Genomic DNA, 19,562 nt, shown 5'->3' on the forward strand with positions numbered 1-19,562 from the left:
TGTTTATTTTTTCATGTATTGAAATTGTTGTTTTTATATCGTAATTAAGGTTAAAAGACTAATAAATACGAAATATGAGCTTGATATATCGAAAAATGGTGTGAAGTTATGAAATGTTTTCAACGCGCACAATGAAAAAGTCATTTTCTGCTATTTTCACATTTGATGTTTAATAGCAAAAAAAAAAAAAAGCTCGGCGTTTGCTTATTATATGATTTATTAAATTTTTTAAAATAGTATCATAAATAATGTTTATAGACCCATATGTACGATACTTGACCATGATATATCGAAAAATGATGATGTTATTAAATGTTTTCACAGCACACCATGAAAAACTTTTTTTCACTTTTTTCGCCTATGATATTAAATATCAAAAAAAGCTCGGCGTTTATTATTTAGTTTATCAACATGTTTTTTTTTTCTTAAATATCGTAAATAATGTTTATAGACTTATATGTACGATACTTGACCATGATATATCGAAAAATGACGAAGATAGTATATGTTAACCTATTGTAGCGCACCATGAAAAAAATCTTTTTACGCTATTTTCGCATATGAGGTACAATAGCAAAAAAAGCTCGGCGTTTGTTTATTATTTATTCTAACATGGCTTGATTTGATTTCCAATAAAACAAAGAAGAAAATCAAGCTCTGTATATTCTGCGATAAACAACAGTTGACGCGTGGACCGGTAAGAGAACATTATGACGTCAATTATGACGTCAAATTGCCGCATGATGTCCGATACATTACTTCTCGCGTAAATGAAGTCCAGTAAAATATTTACTATAATATATCAATGAGCATGTCAGAATGAAAACAATCAAGGCCTTCTTGTGATTTATCGTCTAATTTACCACGGTTCATCGTTCAGATGCTTCAGTATTTAACCACTCGGGCTAACGCCCTCGTGGTTCAATTCCTACCCATCTGAACTCTGTACCGTGGTAAATCAGACGATAAACAACTCGAAGGCCTTGATTATTTGTTAAATAAATCAACATGTTTTATTTAATTATCGTAAATAATATGTTCATAAACTCACATGTATGATATTTAAGCATGTTATATTGAAAACTGATGAAGTTGTTAAATGTTTTAAATGTGCACCATTTTCGCATATGAAATATTATGCGTATAATTTAGCAAAAAAGTCAGCATTTGTTCCAGACAGATATACTGACAGGAAGACAGACAAAAATACAGACGGACAGATTGTTCGGTGGGCTGTGAAATGTTATTTATTCAATTAAAAAATAGTTATGTCAATATGAGGAAGTAACCAGTAGTCTTTTTCATGAGGACTATGTCAAGTACTTTTGCATACAATGTTGGACGAATACAGTAGATCTGCTGACTATGTCTGTGCATGACATTGATCTTTTGTCTTATAAATATCTTTTGTCTTACTACAAGGGCAACACAAAGAAACAGATTGCAGTACGTAATGTTCAGGTGTACGTGTTCTATAGATTGTTACATACTCCTGTCAGTTTGGTATTAGATTGTTCTTGTTTGTGTTTAAATTTACTTTGGGTTAAATTAAACAATTAAACGTTGCGGACATAAAAAAGTTCTCTCCAAAATTTCCGGCAGTGCAATTACAAATTTTCGTAGATTTTGTCACTACTGCGTACTGACACATAATAGAGAAAGCCTCAACTTGAAAACAATCTGTTTTTTTTAACGAAAAAAGAATGTTTTCCTTCGGATCATTTGCGTGGTTCATATGCACAGTGTGGGTGTCCCTTGGAGCTCTGTTTGTCAGTTACCCGTCTTTGACGCCGGCAATAATTCTTCATCTGTATGTCTATGGAAAGATTCGAAAGACTGATGGTATCAGTAAGAACAAAAATACGTTTCTACTCCCAAAAAGGTACAAAAATCCTCCTATGTTTAAAAGTTTAACAAAGTTTGTCTGTCTGTCACAAAGCTTGTCCGCACTCTAAGTCAAACAATTCTCATCCAATTTTCACCAAACTTAAACAATATGTGTTTGACCATAAGACCTCGGCCAAGTTCGATAACTAGCCAAATCTGTCCAGGCGTATTGGAGTCTAATTTTCACGACATGGCCCTTGAATTACCAAAAATCAGCCTTTTTACTCTTATCCGTACTCTACATGTAAGTCGAACATTTCTCATCCGATCTTCACCAAACTAGAACAAAATGTGTTTGACCATGAGACCTTGGCCCATACATGCCATTTTTCAGACGGTCAATAAGGGAGATTTGCCTCAGCAGGGCTTTTTTAACGGGAGATTTGGGTAAAAATAAGGGAGACTTTTATTTGCTCATTTTTACGCGCTAAATAGACGTTTTCATGAAATAATCATCATTTTTTCTATATTGAATTGAGTGGAGCCAACAGTTGTGTAGAGAATGCATGATTATTACTTACAGCACTAATAAATCCAAGGAAATTCAGAATTCCATGAAAGATTGAACTAGGAACTTTGTTTTTGCTTTATGTGTTGATGCTTCTGCATCTGGGGAGAGTGATCTTTTTGACATGTTTAAGCATGCAATACTCAAAAGATTGTGGACATAATCATGTCTAAACAGTCTTTTAAGGGCAGTCATTTCTTTTCAGGAATTGTTGAATCAAAAATGAAAGTCATTCTGATGCTGGATTGTCCATATTAAGATTAAAACTACATGTATTTAAACTGGGAATTCTTTTCCCGTTAACTATTGCAACAAGACAATATCACAAAGGAATGGTAGTAAATTCTTTGGGCAGTATTAATTGCAATTTATTTCATAAAATTCACTTATCCGAATTCATGTTTGTCTGAAATTCTGTGTAGTCTGACATTAACTCGCCAATTAAAATTGTTAAATCATGGTTGATTTTTTGCATGTTGTGCAAGTATTTGAATTGAGAAGCATGAACTTGGTGTTAGCGCTAACCTGTCTCGCATGGGTTAAAGTTTTCCGGAATACTCCGGAAGTTCCGGATTTTCTATCTCGACCGGGATCGTTTTTCCAAATAGTCTAAATACGGGTCAAAAGTCGGGGGGGTGGGGGGGGGGGGGTATAGTGTCGTCATTCCCACAAAGATCGAAAAATCAATTGATCGCCGACAAACACAACCGACTCTATGTTTGCAGCGCATCTCGCATATGACAATTTTGATTGGCCCGCATAGTCGCTGTACTTTAATAAAAACAACTGTTAGTTTTTCATATAAATTTTACATGCGCCGAAAAGTTCCCCCGCGTCAGGATTTGCACGGACTTTTGTCTGCAGCATGCATTTCTCGATTTCTTGCATGCAATTTTATCTTCAAACACTAAGAACATTTAGACGCCTCGTATATTGCGAGTTATGTCTTATGCGAGGATTGGCGAGTTAATGTCTGGATAGGGACGAATGGACCTCTCTGTATGCTCGTCGGATCGGGTGAGTGGATTCTTCTAGTAACTTTACCAAATTCAGAAATTACATCCTTAAAAATAACCTGGATTGACTGGAATTTTCCCGCGAATCGTAAAAATATCAAAACGTCATACCAGTAATTTTCCATTCCACGAACATGAGCGACCTATCGTAATAATAATATCTTTGTTTATCGACACGTACACCAAAAAACGCACGTAATGCATTCATTTTTTAATATAATCGCTTCAAATTTTCAGCACCACTTGAGAAGTAACACAGTTTGAATTCTATAACAATTTTAATAAGATATCGACAGAAATGTAGGCAATATTCTATAAAAACGATCGAATTTTCATACAGTTATTTGTAAAATTTCAAACAGCGCGGTCTTAATTATTTATTTATTTTTAAAAGTAAATAAGTAATACATTCTATGGTCATAAAATTCAGACTTTTGACAAGAAAGTACAAAAAACATAATTAAAAAATCTTAAATAATAAAAACGCGGCAGCTTTTTCAATACATCGAGTAAAACAATTTTGGCAAACATTTCTGTAATGCGGCAGTAACACCTCGTGGACGTAAATAGAAATGTGGTTTTAAAATAAAGCAGTATGATGTTGCTGTGGTTTTAAATAAGTTTGATAAGTAAATGAATCTTTGTAGGTGTATTTTTGACAGGATATGTAAGATATTCTTCTCAAACAAAAATATAAATTCCTTGAGGGCAAATAGGTCACTTGTCGTTTGACACAGTTTACCTGTCAGTTTATACGGAATATTGCTCATTCGCTTTTAAAAAGAAAATAAAGAAGATACTTTTTACTGTTTTAAAGAACCGAGGCGGTACGATTAGACAGTGATGTGTCACATGGCGCGAAAATATGAAGTAATGCCATGACAATCTCGGGCAACTTTGATCTCCACTACAGATGCCATGTTGCCGACACACTTCTTTTAGCTCTTTGAGGGGGTTTTAACTGATGACGAAAACAAGGCCAGTACTTATTTTATCAACAGAATATTTACCGATAATTGTTAAAGTTCTTCCGCTTTGAACAGGGATGGGTTGATGATAATTATTGTGTCCATATTCTTGGACACTTCTCAAAATAATTATTTCCGGGGGTTTCGAATCCAAAGCAATGTAGATCAGATAGGATACAGGAAAAATATATAAACAGCTGCATACTGATAAAAGGAAGCAAGACGACCATTTATATAACTATTCACTCACGTTTTTCATGACTTTCACGTGCGCCTAAAAATTGCCGAGTCAAAGTTTGCACGGACTTTCAAACGCATGTCTTGATTTCTACGCTTTGCAGGCTTTTTATCTCCAAAGTTTTTCCATGAGGAACACGAATAAAATCAAGATTTTTATTGGGGATGAACGCGCCGTAATTAGGGGTCACAGGATAGTGGGTGAAAAATGAAGTTTTTCCCGCCAGCGTACAATACCTAGGACTTAGAAAGCAAACATGGTAACAAATGGAGATTGGTTTGGCTATCTGAATGTGGCACTGATGGTGATCTATGGGGTCTTTTGCTACGAAAACCGGATATTGCAGGGTCTGCATTTAGTGAATGTTGTGCCAAAACTTAAAAAAAAAAAGAAAAAAAAGGGTGGGATGAAAAAACAAAAATGTTGCTAGAATTATCGGGTTGTTTCAGTCTGAACCTTACAAAAACATGTTGAGGGTATATTGTTGAAACAAGTCCTTGACTTAAAAAAGTTACTGTTAACTGATAATCATGCATTTTGTGCAACATAATTAGTAATTTTTTGGCACACATATAAGGCTAGAATAGGGCTGTTCTAAGCATTCAAAATCACTAATTCTCAGTAGCTTCCGGGGGGCTTTGCCCCCCTGGCCCCCTACCAGGGCTTTGCCCTGGACCCCATGGGGGCCCTAGCGGCCCCCATGCCCCCAGCAATTTTTTTTCAGGATTTTCAATATTCCAAACTTTCACCCATGGTCTCGTCTTCTGATTGCTCGTCAGCGAAAACGAAAGTACACTTTGGCAGGTGGTGGTAAAATGACGTAATTTTAAGACTGGTTTACATATTGTGTTGAAAACTACATATCAGCGACTTTGATGTAATTGAATCAGTCTAAAATCTCGAATGCACATGTATGTTTACAATTGCCTACAGGTATGATTAAATGGTTAATTGTTTGCAGATTAAATGGTTAATTGTTTGCAGATGTCGACGGTAGGTGGAAAGATAATTAATGCTTCAGGCGTGTATCTCTCGATAAACAAGCTAGGGATTACAGACAACTATCAAAGTTATCGGAAGAGTATTTCCGGGCTACTCGATATTGAATTTCAAATTTTTTCTAAAGGTCTACATTGAGTCCGAGGTACGATTTTTCGACAGAACTTTTTTTCTGAATTTATTTTTTATGGGAGGTTTTCATGTCCCGGCGGGGGACCGGGAGATATACTGAAAATACGGGAGAAAAAGGCTCCCGGCGGGAGATATGGCATGTATGCCTTGGCCAAGTTTGATAACTAGCCAAATCAGTCCAGACATTTTGGAGTTACGGCCCTTGAATTACCGAAAAATCGGCCTTTTTACTCTTGTCTGCACTCTAAGTCGAACATTTCTGATCGGATCTTCACCAGACTTGAACAAAATGTGTTTGACCATGAGACCTCGGCCAGGTTCGATAACTAGCCAAATCGGTCTAGGCATTTTGGAGTTATGGCCCTTGAATTACCGAAAAATCGGCCTTTTTACTATTGCCTGCTCTCTCAGTCAAACATTTCTCATCCAATCTTCACCAAACTTGAACAAAATGTGTTTGGCCATAAGAACTTAGCCAACTTCGATAACTAGCCAAACCCGCCCAGGCTTTTTTGATTTATGGCCCTTGAATTACTGATTGGATCCACTCATCCAGACCATCTAATTGGATCTACTCGTCTAAACCATCTAGAGAAACTAGACATTTTTCATAGGGGCAGTTGTGGGAGACATGCGCTTTTCTCAAAAGCATCTCTAGTTTGTTACTTATATACTAAAACTAAGCTCTAAAATTGTTCAGATTTCAGTAGAAAATTGTGGTTACTTGAATTAAATTGATGTTACCATGGAAACGAAGCCTGTGACCTATACATCTAAATGTAAAATTCAAAAGCGTTGACACTGGTCTATTTATGTATAACAGCTTCGGTTTTTTATTTGCATTTCAACAATATCCATGAAAATAATAGCAGCATGCATAACGATTTTCCATAAAAATGTCAGACTAAGGGTACTATTTTAAGGATTATGCCCCTCGTTTTAGAATTATACATCTTTAGTATTTTGATACACTTTATCTTTATCTCTCTTATTACTTAATAATATTTTTGACACAGACTCTTTTTGTTGTGCAGTATCTTCATCCACCATTGGAGTCATTACCCAACACTCTAGTGACAGCTGCAGTTACCTCAGATGTGCCCAGTTCACTATCCGGCATCGAAATAGTTGAGCGCGCTGTCTCTTGTGACAGCTTTTGTTGTAGATGCCATAAATTTGATCTATTTTTAGTTTCAAACTAAAAAAAAAATCAGCCAGACCATAGTTTATATTTCATCAGTCAGATATCAACAATTTTTAGCTCATCTGATTTTTTGAAAAAAAATGATGAGTTATTGTCATCACTTGAGCGGTTGTCGGCGTCGGCGTCTGCGTCGGCGTTGCCTGGTTAAGTTTTATGTTTAGGTCAGCTTTTCTCCTAAACTATCAAAGCTATTGCTTTGAAACTTGAAATACTTGTTCACCATCATAAGCTGACCCTGTATAGCAAGAAACATAACTCCATCTTGCTTTTTGCAAGATTTATGGCCCCTTTTGTACTTAGAAAATATCAGATTTCTTGGTTAAGTTTTATGTTTAGGTCAACTTTTCTCCTAAACTATCAAAGCTATTGCTTTGAAACTTGGAATACTCGTTCACCATCATAAGCAGACCCTGTACATCAAGAAACATAACTCCATCTTGCTTTTTGCAAGATTTATTGCCCCTTTTGGACTTAGAAAATCAGTTTTCTTGGTTAAGTTTTATGTTTAGGTCAGCTTTTATCCTAAACTATCAAAGCTATTGCTTTAAAACTTGCAACACTTGTTCACCATCATAAGTTGACCCTGTATAGCAAGAAACATAACTCCGTCCTGCTTTTTGCAAGATTTATGGCCCCTTTTGGACTTAGAAAATATCAGATTTCTTGGTTAAGTTTTATGTTTAGGTCAACTTTTTCTCTTAAACTATCAAAGCTATTGCTTTGAAACTTGCAACACTTGTTCACCATCATAACCTGACCCTGTACAGCAAGCAACATAACTCCATCCTGCTTTTTGCAATAATTATTGCCCCTTTTGGACTTAGAAAATCATTTTCTTGGTTGAGTATTATGTTAAGTCAACTTTCTCATAAACTATCAAAGCTATTGCTTTAAACTTGCAACAGTTTTTTCACCATCATAAGTGACACTGTACATCAAGAAACATAACTCTATCCTGCTTTTTGCAAGAATGATGGCCCTTTTTAGACTTAGAAAATCATGGGTTAGGACAATATTTCTATTACACAAAAAAAAATCAGATGAGCGTCAGCACCCGCAAGGCGGTGCTCTTGTTCAACGTTGAAACAACGTCGTAATTTCGACCATATTTCAACGTTGAAAGATCAACCTTATTTCAACGTTAAAACAACATTAATTTTTAACAACATCTCTTCCTTGACTTCCCAAAGTTGAATCAACGCTGTTTTATGTCATGGCCGAAATACAACCATATATCAACATTGAAATTGTGTCTTGTGCCTGCTGAGGAAAAAAATCCACTTAGCTGAGTTTTAGATAAAAAATTTGTGTTGGCAGCGATTAATGAGAGCATAGGAGCAAGGGCAGTCACTGTGTACAATTTTGGACGGGTAACAGTATACCTAACCTATTATCTAGGGTTTTCCCAGTCTTACTCATTTGACTTATTGGGATGACCTATTTTATGATCTGATATTTTATAGTTGTCATCCCATTAAGCCATACACATATCTGCATCATCATTGATCACCCACATCATATGAAATAAGGTCCATAACTCTGGCGCCAATTTTTCATGAATTATGGTCCACCTTTTACTTGAATTTCAGGATCAAGTTGTGATGCACTTCTGTTCTATCTCACTTATTTGATTCAAACTTAAAATAGTTGCTCCACACTGTTAGCCACATGATATGACACAATGTCATGATGCATTACTTTTGCAGAAATTTTCCATGAACTATGTCCCATTTGTACTTATTTTACTACACATTGGAGTAATTAAACACACCAGTGACAGCTCCTAGCCTCCAGCTTCCTCAGATGTGCCCATTTTCACTATTAAGCATTGAAATAGTCAAGCACGCTGTCACCTGTGACTGCTCTAGTATAGTTACTATTGGAATGCTTCCCCCAACATACTCCACAACCCCCTCTATTAGAACAACCTAGGAACATGAACAAGATCATTCCTAATAGACAGGCCATTGTGACACATTTCATTTCAGACTTCACGCCTTATTCTGACGCTGCTAAGAAACATTAAGGTACCATTTAACCATTTTGGTAACTTGTGTAATAACTAGTAGTAATGTATGCTGAATGTTTTTAAATAAGCCTTTTCTTCATATTACTAGGAAATCATTTTTATTTGCGTAGGACGAATTTTCGCGTATTTCGCGCTAGGACCGATGCGCGAATTTAAGACCGCGCTATTATTTTTTTAGCTCACCTGAGCACGAAGTGCTCAAAGGTGAGCTTTAGTGATCACCCTGTGTCCGTCGTCGTCCGTCGTCCGTCGTCAACAATTTGACTGTTAACACTTAGAGGTCACATTTTGGCCCAATCTTTATGAAACTGGTCAGAATGTTACCCTCCATAAATCTTGGACGAGTTCGATATTGGTCATCTGGTTCAAAAACTAGGTCACCAGGTCAAATCAAAGGAAAAGCTTGTTAACACTCTAGAGGTCACAATTTTGACCCAATCTTAATGAAACTTGGTCAGAATGTTACCCTCCATAAAGTCTTGGACGAGTTCGATATTGGGTCATCTGGGGTTAAAAACTAGGTCACCAGGTCAAATCAAAGGAAAAGCTTGTTAACACTCTAGAGGTCACATTTTTGGCCCAATCTTAATGAAACTTGGTCAGAATGTTACCCTCCATAAAATCTTGGATGAGTTCGATATTGGGTCATCTGGGGTCAAAAACTAGGTCACTGGGTCAAATCAAAGGAAAAGCTTGTTAACACTCTAGAGGTCACAATTTTGGCCCAATCTTAATGAAACATAGTCAGAATGTTATCCTTAAAAAAGTCTTGGACGAGTTTGATATTGGGTCATCTGGGGTCAAAAACTAGGTCACCAGGTCAAATCAAAGGAAAAGCTTGTTAACACTGTAGAGGCCGCATTTATGACTATATCTTCATGAAACTTGGTCAGAATGTTAATATTGATGATCTTAAGGTCCAGTTTGAATCTGGGTCATGTAGGGTTAAAAACTAGGTCACCTGGTCAAATCAAAGGAAAAGCTAGTTAACATTGTAGAGGCCACATTTATGACCATATCTAATGAAACTTGGTCAGAATGCTTATCTTGACGCTCTTTAGGTCAAGTTTAAACCTGGGTCAGCTTCGGTCAAAAACTAGGTCACTAGGTTAAATCAAAGGAAAAGCTTGTTAACAGTGTAGAGGCCACATTTATGACTATATCTTCATGAAACTTAGTCAGAATATTAAACTTGATGATCTTTAGGTCAAGTTCGAATCTGGGTCATGTTGGGTCAAGAATTAGGTCATGGGGGCAAATCAAAGGAAAAGCTTGTTAACACTCTAGAGGCCACATTTATGACTGTATCTTCATGAAACTTAGAATGTTAAACTTGATGATCTTTAGGTCAAGTTCGAATCTGGGTCATGTTGGGTCAAAAACTAGGTCACGGGGTCAAATCAAAAGAAAAGCTAGTTAATACTGTAGAGGCCACATTTATGAACATATCTTGATGAAACTTGGTCAGAATGTTAATCTTGATGATCTTTAGGTCAATAGGTCAGGTGAGCGATACAGGGCCTTCATGGCCCTCTTGTTTATTTTATTTTTCATTTCTAAAATTGAAAATGCGCGAATTAAAGCCTGCGCAAAACAGTCCTCTTTCATGTTTGCGTGAAATTTCATGCCAGCGAATTTAAATGATTTCACAGTATACCACCAGATACAAAAGTATATGGCAGCTATATTGGAGTCACGCATGTCCGTCTGTCGGTACATCTGTTTGTCTGACTGTCATCTTGTCCATGTCATATCTTCTAAACCATTGAGAAGATTTTCATTGAACTAGGATGAGTTGTTAACCTCTTCAAGACAATGTTCAGAGCGCATAACCAAAGGTCACTAGGTCCAAGGATTAAGATCACACTTGGATGTTGACGGTCAAAGCTTAAACTTTTAGACTGTTTCGTATCGTCAATACCACTTGAAAGATTTTCACATTGAAAGATTTTCACAAGGTTCAAGGTTAGTGTCACTCATCAGGATGATATTTGCAGAATGTACAACCTAGGTCATTAGGTTCAAGGTCATGGTCACACTTGAAGGCCAAAGGTCATGATCACAACATTTTACTTTCACTGTCTGTTAGTGTGGGGTATTAATCAGCCTTTAGTGATGGGTCTGTATATCAATGTTACTACCTGTTTTTCTCATTTTCAGTTACTTCAGTCATTTCTACCTGTCTGGTGTGATATGTATCACAGCATCCTTGTGTATGTGTCTGTATGTGACCTGTGCTGGGGGACAGTGGCCCGAGTTTGTACACACAGTTATTGCTGCTATGAGGTACCCAGCCATTGAAAGTAAGTCTCCTGTATGTCTTTAAGATATTATTTACGTATGTATGATTTTTAGGTAAAAGCTTGTAGAACTGATACTAGAGTGATAGCTCAATTATATGTAGTTTTTACTGTTGACATTACATGCTAAAAAGTATACATAACTTAAATCTAAATTTAGATCCTTTCCAAGCATTGTGTTACTTGATTTTAGCATAAATATTTATTTATCAGCTTCTACCCTCGACAGTTGTTTCTTGACACAGATGTAAATATTAACCTTTATCACACAGGTGACTCAGACTCCTGGTTAATGTATTTTTCCTATCATTTTGTGTTCATTTTTTTTGCAGGTTATGGAGACATGTTTTCAAACCTACTGGTTCTGGCATGTGCAAACTGTCAGGTTGTTAGACGATTCCTTGAGTGTCTGTTTATCAGTGTTTACTCTCCAGACAGCAAAATGAGCTTCATCATCTATTTCATTGGTGTTTCATTTTATGCGGCTGTCCCAGTTACCTCGCTTTCAGGGACAAATCTAGATGATCCATTTAGATGTGGAGGTAAGCCATTGTTACTGCTGCTGTGCTCCCCCTCCCCACAAACCAGCCCCAAACACACTCCCCTCATTGTGAAAATGCATAATGTATATTTGCACATGTGCATTTGTACAATCATAAAGAAACCAATTTGTCCCAGAAATTGTATGTGTCAGGCACTTCTGTTTCATATTAATCATTGTCAGGTGCAGGCCTAGATCCAAATTCATTGTCAGATGCAGGTCTGGATCTAGAATTGTTGTCATGGTGCAGGTCTGGATCTCAAAGCATTGTCAGGAGCAGGTCTGGATCTTGAAGCATTGTCAGGTGCAGATCTGGATCCAGAAGCATTGTCAGGTGCACATCTGGATCTGAAAGCATTGTCAGGTGTAGGCCTGGATCCAGAAGCATTGTCAGGTGCAGTTCTGTATCTGGAAGCATTGTCAGGTACAGGTCTGGATCTAGAAGCATTGTTGGGTACAGGTCTGGATCTAGAAGCATTGTCAGGTGCAGATCTGGATCTAAAAGCATTGTCAGGTACAGGTCTGGAACCAGAAGCATTGTCAGGTACAGGTCTGGATCTAGAAACATTGTCAGTGCAGTTCTGGATCTAAAAACATTGTTAGTAGAGGTCTAGATCTAGAAGCATTGTCAGGTATGGATCTAGAAGCATTGTCAGGTGCAGGTCTGAATCTAGAAGCATTGTCAGGTGCACGTCTGGATCTAAAAGCATTGTCAGGTGCATGTCTGGATCTGGAAGCATTGTCAATGCAGTTCTGGATCTTGAAGCATTGTCAGGTACAGGTCTGGATCTAAAAGCATAGTCAGGTGCAGGTCTGGATCCAGGAATTTTAAAGATTCCCTGAAGAGTTTTGATGCTAACAATTAAGTGGTATTACTTTGGTCTTTGTCAAAATAATAGCTGACAAAGAATTTTGAATTCAAAATATTATAATTAATTGTTCTATATATTATATTACTGTAACTTGGATTCAATATTGGTCTGCAGTTTAAATTCATATTGAAATGACTATTTTCAGAATTACTACAGTATGTCTGTTGGAACCATATTGTTGGTGTTGCTATTTTCATTTGGGCTTCTTACCAGCAAAGACAAGTTGCTATCCAGTTTGCTCAACTCCGACAGAACAAATCAGGTAAAATACTTTATCAAGTTTGGTCAACTTCGGCAGAATAAATCAGTTAAAATACTATATCCAATTGGCCCTGACAGAATAAATCAGGTAAAATACTTTTATCAAGTTTGGTCAACTTCGATAGAGTAAATCAGGTAAAATATTATATCCAGTTTGCTCAGCTCTGACAGAATATATCGGGTAAAATACTAAATCCAGTTGGCTCAACTCCAACAAAATAAATCGGGTAAAATACTATATACAGCTGGCTCAACTTCAACACTATAAATCTGGTAAAAAACTATATCCAGTTGGCTCAACTTTGACATAATAAATCAGGTAATATACTATATCCAGTTGGCTCAACTCTGACAGAATAAATCAGGTAAAATACTATATCCAGTTGGCTCAACTCGGACAGAATAAATCAGGTAAAATACTATATCCAGTTGGCTCAACTCTGACAGAATAAATCAGGTAAAATACTAGATCCAGTTGGCTCAACTCGGATAGAATAAATCAGGTAAAATACTATATCCAGTTGGCTCAACTCTGACAGAATAAATCAGGTAAAATACTATATCCAGTTTGCTTGACGCCAACAGAATAAATCAGGTAAAATACTATATCCAGTTGGCTCAACTCTGACAGAATAAATCAGGTAAAATACTATATCCAGTTTGCTTGATGCCAACAGCATAAATCAGGTAAAATACTATATCCAGTTGGCTCAACTCTGACAGAATAAATCAGGTAAAATACTATGTCCAGTTTGCTTGATGCCAACAGAATAAATCAGGTAAGATATATATCCAGTTGGCTGAACTCCAGATAAAATACTATATCCAGTAACAGAATAAATCGGGTAAAATACTATATCCAGTTTGCTCAGCTCCAACAGAATAAATCATGTAAAATACTATATCCAGTTGGCTCAACATCGACAGAATAAATCAGGTAAAATACTATATCCAGTTGGCTCAACTCCGGCAGAATAAATCAAGTAATTTAGTCCCCTACTGGTTGAAAACCAGTTTCGGGGACTATAGGAATGCACGTTTACGTCATTCTGTCCGTCCGTCTGTCCGTCCGTCTGTCTCTCCGTCCGTCCGTCTGTCCGTCCGTCCGTCCGTCCGCAATTTCGTGTCCGGTCCATAACTCTGTCATCCATGAAGGGATTTTAATATTGCTTGGCACAAATGTTCCCCATGATGAGACGACGTGTCATGCGCAAAACCCGGACCCCTAGCTCAAAGGTCAAGGTCACAATTTGAGGTCAAAGGTCAACAGGGCTTTTTTCCTGTCCGGTCCATAACTCTCCCATCCATGAAGGGATTTTAATATTACTTGGCATAAATGTTCCCCATGATGAGACGACGTGTCATGCGCAAAACCCGGACCCCTAGCTCAAAGGTCAAGGTCACAGTTGGAGGTCAAAGGTCAACAGGGCTTTTTTCCTGTCCGGTCCATAACTCTCCCATCCATGAAGAGATTTTAATATTACTTGGCACAAATGTTCCCCATGAGAAGACGACGTGTCATGCGCAAAACCTAGACACCTAGCTTAAAGGTCAAGGTCACAATTTGAGGTCAAAGGTCAACAAGGCTTTTTTCCTGTCCGGTCCATAACTCTCCCATCTATGAAGGGATTTTAATATTACTTGGCACAAATGTACCTCATAATAAGTTGTGTGTCATGCACAACTTTCAAACCCCTAGCTCAAAGGTCAAGGTCACACTTAGCAGTCAAATGTTAACATAGCATGAACAGGGTCTGTTTCGTGTCCGGTCCATAACTCTGACATTCATTAAGGAATTTTAATATCACTTAGCACAAGTGTTCCCCATGATGAGATGACGTGTCGTGCGCAAATCCCAGACCCCTAGCTCAAAGGTCAAGGTCACAATTGGGGGTCAAAGGTCAATAAGGTTTTTTCCCTGTCCGATCCAGAACTCTGTCATCCATCAAGGGATTACAATATTACTTGGCATAAATGTTTCCCATGATGAGACGACGTGTCATGCGCAACTCCCAGTACCCTAGCTTAAAGGTCAAGGTCACACTTTGAGATCAAAGGTCAAGAGGATTTTTTTCCTGTCCGGTCTATAACTTTGTCATGCAAAGCAGGATTTAGATATCAGTTGGCACAAATATTCCCCTGGATGAGACAACATGTCATGTGCAAGAACCAGGTCCCTAGGTCTAAGGTCAAGGTCATATTTAGAGGTCAAAGGTCAAATTCAAGAATGACTTTGTACGGAACATTTCTTCTTCATGCATGGAGGGATTTTGATGTAACTTGGACCAAATGTTCACCACCATGAGGCACCCTTGTTTTTAGAATTACGTCCCTTTGTTGTTACTATAAATAGATTTTATTGTAACTTTTTTATTACTGGCGGTAGAGAAAAATCGAGACCACTTTTCTGTGGTACAGCATGCATGTTACATCCAATTTTTAGGTGTATTTTGACCTATCTCTACCTGGTAAAGAGTTTCTTGTGGACTTATATTATAGAGATTTTTTTTTTTTTTTTTTTTTTTTTTTTTTTTTTTTTTTTTTTTTAAGATTAATTTCCCTTTGTTGTTACTATAAATAACTTACATATGATAACATTTTTATAATCAGCCAAAAAAATTCAATATGAAAACAACTATAGGTTTTTATATATATAAATTTTAATCCAAGTGTTTTGTTATAGCATATTGTATATATAGTACAATATTGTTTATACAACATTGACAGATATCAGTTCATTATGTTATACTGCAGTAGAGAAAATTAGGTGCCTTCCAGTAGGGGACTTTGTATTGCATGGCAATACTTCATTCACTTGTTTGAAAATACTATATCCAGTTGGCTCAACTTCAACAGAATAAATCAGGTAAAATGTCATGTCAAGAAATATTTTTGATTCACTTAGTATAAATTAGTTCTTGTACTTAAACTTTCTTATAAGAGTCACTTAGAATAAATTAGTTCTGGTACTTAAACTTTTTAGTAAGAGTCAGTAAAAGACAACTTCTCTGTATTAACAATTTGTCTCAATACCCTCAGTACTAGGCAGCCAGATAGCATAGTAATATTTACTTCACAAGAGGTGACATGAAAAAAATAAGTGCTGTTGATGACAGTGCACCAGTACAACATTATCACACTCTTCTATATAAGCAGGGTCCACACAGTTCTTAACTCCTTGGTGAAGCCAAAAACTTGCAAGGAGTTTGAAAGCATTTGGTAGAAAAGAATGGTTGTTGATAAACCATCTGACATGAAATACTTTTCACTAAATATTAAAATGGCAGTTTAGTCAAATGGAACATGGCTCTGTGCAGCCGTTTCATGATGTTGAAGACTTGCTTAGAGTTTGAAAGCACTTTGCTCATAATCAGTAAGAACTCTGCTGACATGAAGGACTCAAATTACAACAGTTTTATCTTAAAGTTAAAAATTTTGTTACTTTTGTAAGTGATAGCTGTTTGATCTGTTCTTTGAGACCTTTATTTTGCTAAAGACTTGTGTGGAGTTAGATAGCATTTAGTCCTGCAGTTGGAGAAATAGAGTCTGAATGGACATCAAACTGATGGCATTAAATTTTGTAAAGTTGCCTCAGGATAACTTAATCATATATAATGAAATGGGTAGAATTACAAGGTTTTTTATCAGTATTTAATTTTATCAGTACTGATTTATGTCTTTTAGGTTGTGTAATATATTATTATATTTGTTTTTTATATATAAATCTTAAGAAGGCTTTTCTCACCTGTATCATTGATTGATTAATGTAGGCTAGTGTTTACTAAATTTCTACATTATATTTCAGGTCGAGTACATAACACGAAGCATCACATACCATATGGAGGACTATTTGAGTATGTGTCATGTCCACATTACTTCACGGAAATACTCATTTACCTGTCTATGAACATAATGTTTTCCTTCAGAAACACTATGATGTTCTGGTTGTTTGTGTTTGTGCTGTTTAATCAGGTCATCACTGGATACTTCAGTCACAAATGGTACAAAGAGACATTCCGCAATTATCCAAAAAACAGAAAATCAACAATACCTTTTCTTATATGAGAGTGGTGTTTTAAAGCTTTGACATACAGTATTTGCTTGATTATATGCCAGTATTCATGACAACACAATTATGAGACAAAGTAATTATGCTACTAAATTGTTTCGTTCAAGGGTCCTGTAAATTTTCATTTTTTATGCTCTCGGTAGAGGGGGAGCATATAGTCTCCACCTTGTCTGTCCAAGCTTACATTTACATACTTAGGTGGCAATAGGAACAATAGGTAACTGTACTTTTTCTTTGATGCCATTTATTCCATTCGCTTTTATGTTGCTGTTTTTCTTTTACATGGCTAAGCGAGTTGGGTTTTACGGTGAATCAACACAAAAAGGTCATACATCGATTACATGGCTGAAGGAACAACAGAGTGAACAAAAGAGTAGCTACATAAATATGTAGAGACTTCTGTTTGTCTGTCCGTTTCACTTCTTGTCTGGAGGATAACTAAAAAAGTATTTAAGATACCAAGTTGAAACATTAAACAATATATAGACCTCTTTGTGAGGAAGTGCAGTGACAAGGAACCATAACTCTAGGTGGTCCCATTTTTGAATTATTTCTCTTTTTTTTAAAAAACCTTGTACGGGGTTTAACTTGAATACTGTGTGAGGTATTGACTTCATACTTTGCATATTCAGGGATCAGTGAGAGGGAGTGTAATGTTAAAGAACCTCAACTCTTTGCTGACCACATTTCTCCTTAACATAACGTCCGTGACTGAAAAGCTCCTCAAGCTACGGTAATTTTCGGAAGCATCCGTCGGTCTTACCGATTGCCTTGTTGAGTGTTATACTCCATGGATCAACTGCCATTGCCTTGTTGAGCATTATACTTCATGGACCAACCGCCATCGGTCTAACCCATTGCCTTGTTGAGTATTATACTTCATGGACCAACCGCCATCGGTCTAACCGGTTGCCTTGTTGAGTATTATACTTCATAGACCAACTGCCATCGGTCTAACCGGTTGCCTTGTTGAGTATTATACTTCATGGACCAACCGCCATCGGTCTAACCGGTTGCCTTGTTGAGTATTATACTTCATGGACCAACCGCCATCGGTCTAACTGATTGCCTTGATGAGTATTTTACCTCATGGACCGCTTGTTTTGTGATTGTCATAGCAAAATTTCTCAGGCTTTCTACATTACAATGCTTTTAGAAATATGTATTTTTCTTGTATAATGAATATATTGCTATTTCTTAGCATTTTGTTGTTTATATCAGTTTTTTTTTCCATAAGCGATATCATTAGTTACTGTAGGTGACTAATACATACAATGTGGCCTTTTAAATAGCATAGTAACTCGAACCAAAGTGCCCTTACCTGTGACCTTGTCCTGATAGGTGCGGCCATGTCTCATGCATGATACAGCATCCGGTCATGCCCCTAACATTTGTGTAAAGTTCCATTGCGATCCTTTGAATAGCCCAGACATTCGTATGCTAACCCTTATCAAAGTGCCCTTACATGTGACTGTAAGTTTGGACACATCGTGCTAAACATTAAAGCTGACTCAGTAACTTTAACCGAAATGCCTTTACCTGTGACTTTAGATATGACTGTAGTCATTCACTGGCCACACCTCATATGACTTTGTGTAAAGATTCAGTGTATCTTGATTCTTTTGAAAGTTGTAATTTTGACACAGAAGTGTTTGGAAGGACAGAGGAAGGATGAAGAAGTTCTCACAAATGGATGCTCGATGTTGATAGTAACTATGATCTTTACAACAAAGTTTAACAAAATCTGTGTGAACATTGTTTGGGAGCATAGAATGTAAACAAGCTAAATAACAGGAAACTTAGTTCCAGGAGTGGCAATGAAATATGCACCTCCCAAACACCCAACACCAGCTTATGTGGAACTCTGTTGTACATGATGTTGAATGGACCAGAAAATATAACAACACTTTCGCAAGGTAAAAGTTACTAAATGAGTTCTGACAGGCAGACAAATGGGTATGGTATTAAAAAGATAACTTGTTACTGTTATCACCTAGAAAAAAAGAAACTACCTCTTCCATCAGATTCTGAATCTTTAAATGAATAGTCACACTTAGTTGATATTTCATACAAGTGTTTCATATTTACTATAGCTGCTTCCCTGCAAATGTTGGAAACCAATCTTATTGTAACAGGGTTCTTACCCCAGATTTGGGTAAAAATTATTTTTCCTGCTTTTGTTGTAATTGTATACCAGTTTTATAATATGAAATCTTGCAGTACTTCCAACGTTAAGTGAGAATGGCTATAGACAAAAATGAACTTGTCGACCAATCGGTCATTGAAAATATTTGCCAGACCTAATAATGCTGTTCTTGGGCAACTATGAAAGTACAGTAATATATAGTCAAGTTTGCATTAATTGGAGAATTCTATACAGCAGATCTAGGCTGAATCTACACATAAAAGCAAGAGGGCCATGATTTCTAGCTTGCATGAAGAAGGTCTGGCCTGCAGTTTGAGAGGAAATTCCATGGCTTAAAACAATATAGAGAAAACTAGCCCATCCTCAGGCAGTCATGTTTTTTGTCAACAGTG

At 36.8% G+C, this 19,562-nt stretch overlaps 1 protein-coding gene across 1 annotated transcript; it reads left to right on the forward strand.

Moving 5' to 3' along the window:
• The first annotated feature begins 1,553 nt into the window (after positions 1 to 1,553).
• LOC123556234 (polyprenol reductase-like) lies at positions 1,554 to 18,227 on the forward strand. The gene is made up of 5 exons (XM_045346834.2): positions 1,554 to 1,882; positions 11,142 to 11,284; positions 11,614 to 11,823; positions 12,840 to 12,956; positions 16,761 to 18,227. Exons 1-5 carry the CDS (start codon positions 1,704 to 1,706, stop codon positions 17,018 to 17,020), a joined length of 909 nt encoding a protein of 302 aa, XP_045202769.1. The 5' UTR covers positions 1,554 to 1,703; the 3' UTR covers positions 17,021 to 18,227.
• The last annotated feature ends 1,335 nt before the right edge of the window (positions 18,228 to 19,562 follow it).

Source organism: Mercenaria mercenaria, chromosome 5 (genome assembly GCF_021730395.1).
Source record: "Mercenaria mercenaria strain notata chromosome 5, MADL_Memer_1, whole genome shotgun sequence".
Taxonomy (NCBI): domain Eukaryota; kingdom Metazoa; phylum Mollusca; class Bivalvia; order Venerida; family Veneridae; genus Mercenaria; species Mercenaria mercenaria.

Bases quoted from the DNA above. Each gene is read 5' to 3' on its own strand.
- LOC123556234 (XM_045346834.2), top strand. From the start codon at position 1,704: ATGTTTTCCTTCGGATCATTTGCGTGGTTCATATGCACAGTGTGGGTG. The intron at 11,824-12,839 runs GTAAGCCATTGT...GACTATTTTCAG, and splicing joins TGATCCATTTAGATGTGGAG to AATTACTACAGTATGTCTGT. The intron at 12,957-16,760 runs GTAAAATACTTT...ATTATATTTCAG, and splicing joins ACTCCGACAGAACAAATCAG to GTCGAGTACATAACACGAAG.